This window comes from Atta cephalotes, assembly GCF_000143395.1.
Source record: "Atta cephalotes unplaced genomic scaffold scaffold00050, whole genome shotgun sequence".
Taxonomy (NCBI): Eukaryota; Metazoa; Arthropoda; class Insecta; order Hymenoptera; family Formicidae; genus Atta; species Atta cephalotes.
In genome coordinates this window covers 1,687,523-1,701,873 of record NW_012130114.1, presented here as the reverse complement: position 1 = coordinate 1,701,873, position 14,351 = coordinate 1,687,523, and the positions used below count along the sequence as shown (strand labels likewise).

Here is a 14,351-nt window from a genome sequence, read left to right as displayed (position 1 = left end):
TAGTGTAAGTAANATAGTNTTACTTACGTACTATATATAATACTTATATATATATATATATATATTATATAGTATTATATATATATATATATATACCATATATATATATTACCGATGAATGAAATATTATTAAAACGGCCGATATTTTGACTATCAAAACTCTGATGATTCTGATCATCAAAAGGGTTGATTGATGGAAACATTGCATGTTTTTTTTTAATATTGTTTAAAACATGTTTAAAATATTAAGAACATCAACAAAAAAACGTTTTTTAAAAATTTTTATCAACCCTGGGTTTCGAATATTTGTTTCCATTTTTATTTTAATTTTATTATAACAAAATATACATACATTTAATAGTTTTTGAGAGTTAACATTAGAATAAAAAACGATCATTGTGCATCTCTTTTATGGAAAAAATTTTATTCACTTTATTCACATTTTTACATATGTTCTCTTCATGTTTATGGAAACTGATTACTCCACGTGATCTGTGCAATTCGAAAACTATAAAAAACACATTTTTCACATACCGGTTGGATACAAAATCGATGATTTTATTCGTTCCTTTAAGAATTTAAAACAAAACTAAGTACAATATAAAAAGTATGAAAAAAACTTAAAAATATAAAAAGTTATTATGCTGCAACATAACATTATACATTTTTAATTTATAGAATGAATATTTTTGGATTTTTTTAATAGAAGGAGAAGAAGAAGCTGAATGGTTACATGCAGCTGGTTTAGGACAATTAACAGAGGCGTGGAAGGCAGGCAGGGAAATTCAACCTGAGGAATTAGGAGCAGTTTTGCGTCCTCTGTCACGAGCTCAAGCAGAAACTGTGAAACGTCGCGTGAGATCGCTTAATCATACAGTTAAACAATGTTTTAATCAACGCCAACGTGTTCGCAAACCAGATATTAGAGATGTCTTTAAAGATGTAGAGGTATATCGACAAATTAATGAATATTAAAAAATTAAAATACCTTTAATTGATTATATAAATATAAAGCAAGTTAGTTGGGAAATATTATATGTATATGGATAGTTAAATATTCTAAGATTTTAAGGAGTGACTCCTTATGCTAAATCAAGATAAAAATTTCATATAATCATATGATCTATAGTTCTAGAGAAAGATACAAACTGTCCAAGTTAAAGGAAAAATATTTTTTTCTAAAAAATCGAAAATTACTTGAGTTATTTTGATCTTTGAAATATACGCAGATATTTACCAAAATATTATATGTTTTCGAAATTTTTGGAGAAACAAAATTTTTCCGACAACTTGGATGTATCTTTGAAATAATAAGCTGTTTTGAATATATGGTCATATAAAGTTTTTGTTGATTTATTATAAAAAATTAAAGGTTGACAGAAGAAATTATGGAGATTTAAGTCGGACCCGAATTTCTTTTTTTTTCCTGTCTTATGCTTTATTTACAATCTATTCTAAGATAATAAGTAATAATAATAAGTAATTTTTTGACTTGATTAGGAGAAAGGAGGCTGTCTCAATGGCTGCCTTTCTTTCGCTTTTATCTTAATTATTTGTTAAATGCATAGCATTTAAAACAAATGGTAAGGTCTATAGGTTTGCATCTTTTTAGTCTTTTCACTTCATCTGTTCACTTTTTGAGAGGAGATTCTTTGTTAGTTTATTGGGATGAATGTCTAGTTTTGAATGATATTTTTTATTAAAGTTATGTGTTTCTTCTCTTACATGTGGAGAGCTCTGTGAAACACTTTGTTAGTAACGTACCATGGAGCATTGGTAACAATACTTAAAATATTTTTTTTAACAAAAGACTACGAGTCGCAACAAGATGATAGTTGTTAACAATTATATTTAAAAATCATTAAAATCTAATACATTTAAAAATACAAATGTTTTAACCCTTATCGGGTCATCTTCAATATCGTACAATATTAATCCGTAATTTAACAATTCTACAAAAACTTTCAATCCTCAAAGTATCCACACCATGTTAATTTTTCCAATAATTACAGATAGTATGATAACAAATCAAAAAGTGCCTTATTGCAATTGTATAAGTCATTAAGTTGCCATATCGACTTACACAAGTCAATAAACGTTGATTCTCATATATGATCTAAATTTTTGAACAATCAACGTTTATCGATCTGTGTAAGTCGATATGACAATTTAATGATTTATACAGTTGCAATGAGGCACTTTTTTTATTTGTCAAGAGATCTGTAATTATTGGAAAAATTAATATGGTATGGATACTTTGAGAATTGAAAGTTTTGTGGAATTGTTAAATTGCGATTGGATTAATATTGTACGACACTGAAGACGACCCGATAAGGGTTGAATTGTTTGTTTTGTTGAATATTTTACATATATAATATTAGATTTTAATGATTTTTAATTGTTAACAACTACCATCTTATTGCGATTCGAAACTTTTATTAAAAAAATTTTTTATTATTTGAATCTTAATTTATATTATTATTTTAATTCTTAAAATCTTGGATTAAAAACGCTGAAACATTTCGATTAAAGTGCTTGCTGCTCGACCTCCAGAGTTGGATTCCATAAGTCCATACTGATTTAAGTTTAATTATAGTTTTATAAATTAATAGTTTATTGTCCAATGTTAGTTGTGAGTTCCTGCCCATCAGCCAATATAGTTTGCTGAATTTTATCCAGTTGTCTTCATTTCAACCATATTTTTTCCAGTTAGCCTGCGATCCAGATATATTTCTAAATATTTAGCGTCTTCTGCCTGTGATATGGTGTAAAATGAGAGAGAGAGAGGCGTCAATCAATAGAAGATGGTCAATCTTTCTCTTTTTCCACTCAACGATATAACGAAAGAGAGAATAAGGAGATTGGCCGTCTTCCATGGTTCCTCTTTCTCATTTTTGTCGATCATATTATTTAGATACGATCGAGTAGTTCATTCTCTATGTATTTGCTTCTGACACAGAAAAATTGCTATAAATAATGTAAATGGTGTACACTATATGTGTACTGATAGCACGAGTATACGACTTCCGTGTTTGCCTCAATTTGGCAGACCAATCACTGATACCCTACTGACTGTACTCTTATTATAAGTACAATGAGCAAAAATGAGCTTGTACTTCGATGTAATATACACATACGTTGGTGTAGATGAGCGCGCTGCTCATCTTTCATTTCTTGACACATATTTAGTTTTATTCTTATAAATACATTTTTACAGAATATATACATTTTTTTTATTTTCTGACTGGAATTCATTATCTTACATCATCATCGATGTTTTAACTTTCTGACGGAATTATTAATATGCGATATGAAGTTGGCGATCGGCGATCGGAACAACGAGAAAGTTCAAACATTCGGCCTGTTAACCGTATGCGAGCAATCTTCTCCGTTCTTTGTGGAATCCATCCGTTCATTGCCGATAACGTTACAACATTGTTCGCATCAGGTTAAATCTAATTTTAAGTAATATGTTGACTGCACATCTGTATCAAGCATCTGAAGATGACTCAATGAAGAAACCAAAACATGTAATGCCCAATTTTTAGAATTCTTGTTTTATATAATTAATATATATGTAGATCTTTTATACACTTTCAAGTGATTTACTAACTCTTATGTGCCTTTCACATCTTTTTATTGTTTTTTGTTTTATATTATATTGACCGTACTCACGAATGACGGCACAATTTCGTCGCTCTATATTTTTCACATAAATGAACTTCTTTGCAAAAGATTTCGATAACTACACAGACTTTTCGTAAAACCTCAGAGCTTTTTCTCAAAACAAGTTGAGCATCAGGCATGAGAGAGCGTGCCATTCTTTCGTTAATTTTTTGCTTATTTTTTGATATTTATGCGTAATTCGCAATGGCAACAAGGATGGGTACAAATCTGAAAAATTGTCGAAGGACGAGAGAGATAGGCTGCAAGAATAACACAGAAATTAACAAAAATAGATAACAAGTGTATTTTGAGACGCTGAATTACAACTGACTTTCATATGTTAAGCTTGATTTTATATGCATGGCATTTGCGATAAAACAACGATAGAGTCGACATTAATTGTCGATAAAGCAACCGCTTTAGATCTCAATAAATCTCAGCTCTCCGAAAGATCACACAAGAAAAATGAATATTTCATATCAGAATGAAGTTTATCGTCGATAAAGAGTCACACACTGACAAAAAAAAAGTTATCAAAATAGATTACGTCGACGCGAATCGGGCAGATCTAGTCCGGATTTTACAGTTATTCTGATTTCGCAATCAATGAAAGTCTCGACTGACCAATATATAAATAAAATAATATGAAGCGATTGTGGCAAAGGCTCTGTCGGCAAGCAGTATTTCCTCGAAAAAAAAGGGCGGATGGCGGATTCAGGTGGATGGCACGTGGTCCATAATTCGCTAACTCAGGCAGCCATTAAATCGGCCGCTAGAAACTTCTCGAGAGTCTTAACGTGCGATCCACCCGATGTCAGGAATCTCGCAATCGGCATTTACATAATACTCGTTTCATTCAATACTCTTCGTATCCCCCGGTATCCTTGAAACGACAATCCTAGGTTTTGCTCTCGATTAATCTTGGGAGATTATGTATCCTGTCACAGTTTTCGTTGGCTCGGCCACGGTACGAGTGCCGGCTGAGTTTTCCATGGATTCACGCAGGCCGTTCGGTCCTCCTTTAATTATGCTGATTAACCTTTATCAGTTACGCGATCCCGCGAATCATCCTCGTGAGCCACAAATTCTTGCGCTTTAGCGCGCAATATAATTTGAAGAGATCCTCCAAGATCCGCCCGCAACTCTTGGGCTGGCTTGGAGAATCCGGAGAAGTGTCGGAGTGTTTTTATCTCCAATATAATATCCTCAGTCACCTCCATAGCATGAAGCTTCCTCCTTCCATAGTTTTTCCTATAATTTGCGTGCGCTACAGCAAAGCTTAGAATGTTACAAGAAATGTACGAAATCATACAATCTGCATGTTCGGGCTCCCGGCTGAAGCAGCTCCCAGCCTATTATCATACCTTCGTCCTCTGAGTAGTCTTTCTTTTTCCGTTAGTAGGTGAGACAAGATTACAAAAACAATAATTCAGTCATTGAACACAGTCCGTTGATGATACTTATTGAAAATAGTTCTTTCTTTTTAAAATGCCCGGTTGATAATCTCGTTACTTCATGGCAGCACCTATATTTGTAATTGATTTTTTTACGTTTCTGTAATTGATCAATCTTTTTCACTCTCTCTTCAATTTTTGTAATCTTAAATTAAAAATTCTCTCTCTGTTCCAAGAATCACAGAAATATATCTTTTTCTTTCGTCATTATTAATTAAGGAAAATCTGTATCATTGATTCACTCTAATATTCCCAAACTTGCCTCAAGTACTTTACACTAGATCTAAATGCAAGACTAAAAAAATAATTTGTCAACAAATAAATTAATTAAGCGAATGATTAGTGCACGCTCGCATGTGCAGTCGCACGTGAGCCGGGAGGACGCAACATCCTTCGCAGACGACTCGCGATAGTAACGAACAAAAATTTTCACATCGCAATATGTACAATAGTAGGTGATTGATAAATTTTTTCTCATATATTACAAATTGTAATGCGTGATTGAAAATTCTTCAACACGTCAAGTTTTTGAAAAAAATTGGATTTAAAAAAACTCGTTTCTTTGCCTTTTTAAGTTATTAAAAAAAAATAGAACGTTATAGAAATTTTAATATTAGCTCGAATAAAAGTTTTAAGTACAAAAAATTTTGTACTTAAAAGTAATTTTAAAAAATCCAGAGATGTGTGGGAATATATATAAATAATTAAAAAATGACAATAAAGATTAGCGAAAAAACTTAATTTATTTTACTTGTTAGATGTTTATTAGCATCAAGAATTATTAAATTACTTCAATTTAATAAGTAATGTTACTACTTTGATTCTGATCATGTTTGATGACCGTTTCAAGATCGAAAAAGATTTGGCAATATATAAATATGCAGAATCAGATAGTATATATCAAATAGTATAAATTTGTACAAGAAATATTTAAGCATTAAGATTTTTCTTTGATATAACACTTTTTGTATTTAATTACATTTATTTTAATTGATCTAAATTTGTATCATAATTTATTATCAACAAATTCTTAAAATTGTAATTAAAAAGCATGAAAAATAGAGATTAGAAGACCGAATTAGGCTTTCAGAAAATATGACCAAAATCAAATTTCTGAATTAGTATTGGTGCTTGGTAGGTAGTGTTCTAATAAAATTCCTCTCATATACGTTCACACACTATTACGCATAATATATTTTTTATATACTTCTGTGTGCGTACGTACGTGCGTATGCGTGCGTGCGTGCTTAAGTGCGATAAATAAGATATATTTTATATAAATTGTAAATATATTTATTTATAGGTTTCTAGCACAGGTACACGATCACGTAGTGCCACACCTGATTCTTTAGATTCAATTCGAGACGCTACATCAGAAAATGCATCACCTCCTTCACCTCCAATAGTCAATGTGATCGAAGATGCGCATCAAAAGTAAGTTTATTTTATTGTAATTAACATACATGTTATTTTGTGATGAAATTTATTTCTGATTATTAAAACGTTGATATTTCAAGTTTTGTTTCTACATTCCACCGTACGTCAAATGAAAGAAAAACAACAGTTCGTAGAACATTAAATGTTCCCCAAACAGTTGTCAATTTTGTGCCCGCTTCTGTGCCCGTGCAAGAAATTTTTAGAAGGGCCGGAAATTGGTCGAGAGGGGATGTCGCAAATGATTCTGGTATTACTGCCTTTGCATTTATATGTAATAATTTCTAGATTATTAGTAGTTTTACTTTGAAAAACTAAGATATTACATATTATCACACAGAAGGAATTCAGTTGACCGGCTACCACAGATTGGGAACAATACACATTGCCAGGCCATTTCAGAGAAATAACAATTGTGGTCTTAATGATGTAGCAAATTTAGATACTGAATCAGTTAGAAAATTGGCTGGCTCAAAGGAATCAACTCTTCGGTATTTTTAAGAAAATTGAATAATTGTTTTTAATTGTTTTATTGAAATATTTGATAATTATTTAGAGGACTCCCACCAATGACCTTGATCTTGACGTATGTTATCAAGGTCATGATTTTGAGTGATTATCATCAAGTTTTAGCCGTCGCTCGTTATTCGTTAAAAGATTATTAACAGTCAAAGTAATTATTTCTTTGTTTTGAAAAGTCACATAACTCTCTAGGCTGGGAGAAAGGTATGGGTGAACCGATTAAGGGAATACGCATTTCTATGCGAAGCGAGATCTATTCTATTTTCCTTTTGCCTAGGGTGCACGTGAAGGGAGATCCACCCTATGCAAAGCGATGGCCAATGGCTACCGAAAACTAAAATATGAGTTGAGTTAGGTTAGGTTATATTTCTTGGGAGCAGTGCCGCCTCTCGTAGAATAGGGTGGACCTCTCTTTGCGTAGAAAGTCAGATGCTCCTTGGTCGGAGGGGAAGTAGGGTGAAATTCGCTTTGTGTGCAAAGTATATTTTAAAGCGAAAAATTTCTGTTTTATATAGTAGAAATGAGACATCATTTTCCACATTCTTTTTTTAATAACTTTTTATCGAATAACGAGTGACGACTAAAATTGGAGGGCACTCAGGGACTTTGGCAACATATATCAAGGTCAAGGACATTAGAGAGGATTTTCTAATGTAAATAATTATCAAATATTTTTTCTAATTGTCATCTTATATTTAAGACGGAGTTCAGGAAATCATGTGACAGTAACACGAAGTCATAGCAGTTTATATGGCTTAACTAGACCAGCGGATGGAAATTTAATAGCTCGTTCATTAAGTCGTACATCGTCACACGGTCATCTTAGTTTCGAGGAGATGTGCAAAACTAATGAAGCGAAATCTCAAATGTGGTCTGCTGACAATCTTATTACTAATGACGATTATGCTCGGCAAGATATAGAATTGTTGTCGCAACGAGATTTTATGAGATTACAGCCTCTTTTATGGCTCGAGCTAACGGCGATTTTTGATAAATATAATATACCGCTTTCGAGACGAAAACCCAATAAGCGACGAAGGAAAGGTACATAAAATAATTATATTCGTATGCAATTTCTTATGATTTTTTGTGATGTACGTATACGTATTTGTAGCTGGAAATTTGTTTGGCGTTTCTTTATCGACATTATTACTCAGGGACAGTCAATTAACAAGTGAAGAAAATAACATACCACTAGTTTTTCAAAAAATCCTTAATGAATTAACAAAACGTGGAGTAAAAGAAGAAGGTATACTTCGTGTTGGAGGCCATAAGCAAAAAGTAAGTATAATTATTGATTAATTCTTTACTGCAGAGGTCCCATGGGACCTATATTTTTGCAGTTTTTCTGAGTATTTTATGTATTTTATAATTCATTTGTTTTGATTACATTTGATACTAGATTTCTGAGATGTATACATATATATATATATATATATATATAAATGTGAACATTAATAAGATTCGAATTAGAATCGTTTTATGTGAGTACGTGACCTAAATATGAAAAGCATCATTTGACAGTCAAAGTTAAATATTGATTTAATACATGTATATATTCTTATTTAAATGAATTTTAGAAATATGATTATCATGCCGTTTATTGTTGGACTTTCAATGCAATCCATCTAAAATATTAATAATTCTCCTAAATTTAATCTTACAAACTATAATAAATTTATTGCGAAAAATATTATCTCGGCCGAGAATCGAACCCGGATCTCTAGCAATATACATATTGCTTTTATTGCGAGAAATATTGCTAAGGTCTCGGTAATCTAAAGGATTAGGACGCTCATATGCTAGAAATCCGAACTCGATTCCCGGCCAAGATAATATTTTTCACAACATATTTGTTACAGTTTTTGAAGATTAAATTTGGGGAGATTATAATTAATGTTTCAGATGAATTGCATTGAAAGTCTGACAGTAACGGGTTCGCAATCATATAATATTTTTGAAATAAATTTATTTAAATAAGAATATGTATATATATATTAGTTTAATAATAAATGAAAATTTTTGCGCTAATATTTTTGAAATCGCTAATTTCAAATCTGCATTCAAAATTTAGAAATTTAAAATAGTAGATGTGGGTTTCAATGTGGATTTAGAATAAATAAAAATTTTGAAAATTCATTTTTATTTATTGTTAACTAAATTATTATATTTGTTGTATATTTATATTTAAGGCTCCTGAATATTCAGCCAGCGACACAGAATCAGATGGCGGCTTGGCGAAATATGACAAAACCGATAGCCACAAACATAAGCTGCTCGAGCCCATGTACATGTGCTCTCGGCGCGCCGAAAGCGAGCACATGTACATGGGCATGTGTGTTATAGCGCTTCGCCACGATAAATGGCTGAACTTATAGGCGTGGAAAAGTGATATTTTGACGATGAAATTTGTGCTGCATGCCATTTCGTTATTATTTGTTTAATTGTAAAAATTGATTTTACTCATGATTTGTCTCGTTATGAAAGTTCTAAAAATGGCAACTATAAGTAATCCTGGAATTTTATACGTATATTTTACTTGTTCCAACAGTTGTTAAACTGTGTGTTTCTGCCCGAATTTACCTTTCTTGTTACTGCTCACTTTACCTACCTTTTACTGACTATCAAGGGAGGAAAAGGTAGTTTTTGCCTATTTTTATAAATGTTTTAAAGCGATCTTGTCATTTAGATTTTCAAATTGTCTTTATTTACAAATAAAAATTTTACAAATGGCATGCAGCATAAATTAACGTGTATTTCTCGCCTATGACGTCACAATTCCAACCACGTCACAATTCAACCACGACTATAGTTGTGTTCCAAAATTCATTGCCAGTGCTGAAAATAACACGCAAACTATAGATTTTCAGCGCTGGCAGTAAATTTAGAACACAGCCTATTCAGGAGCCTTAAGACTTTTTTTACATTTTTGTGATTAGTTGTGGCCAAAGTGATTAGTTATGCCAAAAGTGAAACTTTTTCGTTAAAAAGTAGCAAGAGCTTCTTCTAAATTGGAATTATCATTTCAGATTTTCAAATTTGCACTGTAGGTTGAAATCAAAAGCTTATGTATAAAATTTTAGTCATGTTTAAATTATAATTAATGTTTTCATTTTGTCATACTAGATCTGCCACTTTGACTTTTTAAATTGCGACTCTTTAAATTTACAATCAACGATCTCAAAAATTTTTATGTATTAACCCAGATAGCCAAGTCTGTAGAAAGCAGATTTTTTTTAACAACTGCTACACACTATACCAATGAAATAACAATAGATTTGTTACAGAATTAGATATAATAATTGACAGACTGCTAGAAAAACCGTAACAGAATCTGCAAGAAGTAAATGACAGACTGGAGAAAGAAACAGAACAGATTTGTGGTATAGTGTCTATTAGAAACCAAGCAGATCCTCTCGATATCACTTAGCACTATCAGCAGAAACGAATAGAGCCTGCTCTGACACGATTTGACAGCACATTGTTGACAGAAATTGATAAATGATAATTGATTGTAAACAGATTGTTTCAGAATCTGCTGGATTTCTGCGTCATTTTTGCTGACAATCTAAGGTCAGATAATATCGACAGGATCTGCTCAGCTTTTGCCAACAATTTGACTTTACATTATGACAGGCGATGTTAACAGAACACAAGCCTAATGCAGACGCAGTTGATGGTAGACTGCTGTCATTTTCTGCTCGAATCTGTTGACAGCTAGAATCTGTTGATTGCTAGAAGACTGCAGATATTTTGCTATCTGGGAAGATTCATAAAAAATATGCATTAAAACAGTTTTGCAACAAAGAGTTAAAGTAATTGTTTATTTGTTTGTATGTCACTTAATTATTTATATATTATTAAAGTTAAGCTTAAAACTAATTATTTAGGTGGAAATAATTTGTACGGAACTAGAAACAGATTTTTATTGTAAACCAAAGGAGATGGACAAGTTGTTTAAACATACTCCGTGTCACGATTTGTCAGCCGTTCTGAAAAAATTATTACGAGATTTACCGCAACCTCTTTTTACTATCGAATTGATTGATGCTTTTTATCAAAGTCATGGTTAGTAAATTATATATGTGACATAATATTTTACATATAAATATATGTTATAAGGATACGAAAAAATCATTTTATAGGTGTCAAGAATCCTAATGACTTGGTATATTCTCTTAATTTATTGGTGCTGTTGCTACCTGTCGAGCATCGGTGTACTTTAGAAGCATTGTTAAATTTTCTGAAGTTGGTCATCGAAAATCAGACATCGAATAAAATGTCAATACATAACGTGGCGATGATAGTGGCACCATCGCTTTTTCCACCCCGATATGTTCATCCTCAAGACCATACAGATTTAACCGCTCAGGTTAACATGGCTGCTATATGCTGTCGAGTAACGGAAGCTCTGCTTAACAATGTCGAAAAGTTATGGTACGTTCCGATGGAGCTTATGAATCAATTACGAAGGCAGTCTGAAGTAGAAAGATATCGCAAATACAAGAAAAAATATTATTAATTATAATTAAATAACTTGGATTATATATTATCACATAATGTACATAATTCAAACTGTTTTATATTAAAAAGTCATGCTCAGTCAGGAAGTAAAAAAAATGTGACTTTTTGATAATATTTTTTGCAAAAATTACAAAACTTTAAAAAAATCTGTACATGTAAAAGAGTATATTTTTATGAATTGAATATATTTTTTTATTAAAAAATATTTATAAAAAAGATACAGCCATTTTCTTGAAGGTCTAAAAAAATCATTTTGCGTTGATCACTGTTGCTCAGATCTGGATTAGAAATAAAAAATTCGAAAAGATTTGTTTAATATTAAATTATCTAGTCCTTGAACGAACAATTCTTCGAAATATTTATTTAGGATAAAATGGCGGACATTAAGAGTCAAAGTTCCGATTTTTTTTTAAATAAAAATATTGTTCAATATAAATATATTTTTCATAAAAAAAAACTATAGCATAAAAAATCCTTTGTTTAAGAACGAGTTTTATATATTTAAAATAAATCTGCAAAGTTTGAAAGAAATCGACGTAATAGTTCTCGAAATATTTTGGTCACCGATTTTAAAAATGCGATTTTGAAAAAAACGCGTTTAAAGTTTCGAAAGAGATATACACTTAAATAAAATATTCATTTCTTAATACTTACAAAAAGTCTATTTCAGGCCTATTAGAACAGATTATAGCCTCCAAAATACATGATTCACAAAAGTTAGAAAAGGCTTTTGTCCAGCACCCAACTCTCGCATTATACCTATTCTTAACATCGAGCACAGTATACTTTGAACGCCTATAACTCCATTAATTTTAATCAGTTTAATTTGAAACTTTCAGAGAATATTTTCCAAATGTTGTACTTACAGAAAATGTCAAAATCCATAAATCGATTTTTTTTTAAGTTTTTTGACTGAGCACGACTCCCTTAATGCATAAGATGTACATTAACAGATTAAACATTGGAATTAATTTAAGTGATTTTTAAAATATCTTTATATATAATATTTTAAATAATAATAATTCTCCCTTCCTATATCATAAATGCCTACATACATATTACAAGATATACAGTATTTTGTTTTTTGTATAAATTTTAAGACATATATTTAAGATATAATTAATATTACTTTAACAATTTTTAATTCTTATTAGTTTATTATCACATTCATTTTTCATGACTATTATAATTTTATTATCGTATATTATAATTATTATAATTTTATCATTATAATTTTATAATCATAAAATGATAATAAAATTACAATAATACCTTATTATAATATTATGGTTATACCTTATCATAATTTTATTATCATATATTTATGTTTACCAAATTGCACATGTATAATAATAAATATATTTAGAGATATATGCAATAATTTATCGTAGAGATAGATTCTTTTTTGACAGATTAAAAATTAAATATAGCTTTTACAAGAACGAATTATTTATTTATAGTACACAGAAATTGAGAAATTTTATTTCACAATCAATTAATAATCTTATATTCCAAAAATTGATTTTTGTATTATAATTACATAAAATATTAATTTATACGCAAAAGAATGTTTATGTTCTTGAGTTGTATCTATACATATACATTTGTTTTTTTATGTACAATATTTATTATTATTATTATGTTTGATTTATAAAAAACAATATAACAAATTGAAATACCTATGCGATATTTATGTATTATATAATTGTGTAATACAAAACAAGAAATGGCATTTCGGATATTATATAACATTAAATTTGATAATTTATTACAATATTATTAGTTTCAATCTATGTAACACTAATTGACATCATTTTGGCCTTAAAGTAAATGAAGTTATTTATAGTAGATTTTAATCGCGCTGATTACGAATATGACCTTGAAAATGTCCTACCACCTTAAGTTTTTAAGATATTTTGTCATTTTCAATCAACAAAATGTTTAACAATTTTTTTCAGCGTGCAGGCGGAAGTTACATTAAAGTTAAATAAGGAACTTAATAAGAACTCTCAAAATTCGAAGTATTAGGGCAAAATTAGCAAAAGTAGGGCAAATGAGAATACAGCGCGGTCTTGGTACGCAAATTCAACATATAATTTATAAAAATTAAACATAAATATATTTAGCTTGCTTAAAAAACTCGAACATTTTTTCGGCCACATTTGATACCATTTACAGTTTCAAAATGGATACTTAGCGATATAAATAGTTTAAAAATTGATTGAATCTATTATACTCCTACATAACAGGCGAATCCTCGCTCAATTCTTCAACGTAGTTCCATGCCAGTGATGATTTTAAAAAGAAATCTAAGAAGCATTGAATCGCGTAAAGTTGTTAACAATGCCAAGGTCGTTATGATATAAAAATAAATAACAAGAATACAAAGATACAAATATAAACAAAAAAAGAAAGTTTAAGGCTTATAAGTATGTGAAATACAGAAATTGATGAGTAATATACTTAAAACTCATATCCCAGCAAACGAGAATGGATAGAAATAAATTGAAATGGATTCAGATTTTCATAAATATTGATTCACGAATGTTAAAATGAATGCTTTTCAATCCTGCATTTTTATTCATTTATAGGAATTGCAGGAAGCATATCTCTATGCTTTTCAATCTAAAAATAATATTAGCTTTTTCTGTGCACAACATACACACATTGTGAATACTGTTCAATTCAAAATTTTGAGAAAATGTAGTTTTTGAATCCAATTGCATCCAATTGAACCTAATTGTATCCAAT

General features: G+C 30.3%; 1 protein-coding gene across 1 annotated transcript in view; it reads left to right on the top strand.

Moving 5' to 3' along the window:
- Positions 1 to 11,598, top strand: part of LOC105622932 (rho GTPase-activating protein 18) — a 25,937-nt gene extending 14,339 nt beyond the window's left edge. Inside the window, exons 2-9 of the mRNA XM_012204340.1 lie at positions 707 to 948; positions 6,424 to 6,554; positions 6,638 to 6,804; positions 6,895 to 7,045; positions 7,777 to 8,120; positions 8,191 to 8,357; positions 10,967 to 11,144; positions 11,222 to 11,598. Of these exons, the coding sequence (XP_012059730.1) occupies positions 707 to 948; positions 6,424 to 6,554; positions 6,638 to 6,804; positions 6,895 to 7,045; positions 7,777 to 8,120; positions 8,191 to 8,357; positions 10,967 to 11,144; positions 11,222 to 11,598 (1,757 nt within the window). The remainder of the gene's footprint in view (positions 1 to 706; positions 949 to 6,423; positions 6,555 to 6,637; positions 6,805 to 6,894; positions 7,046 to 7,776; positions 8,121 to 8,190; positions 8,358 to 10,966; positions 11,145 to 11,221) is intronic.
- Positions 11,599 to 14,351: the final 2,753 nt, after the last annotated feature.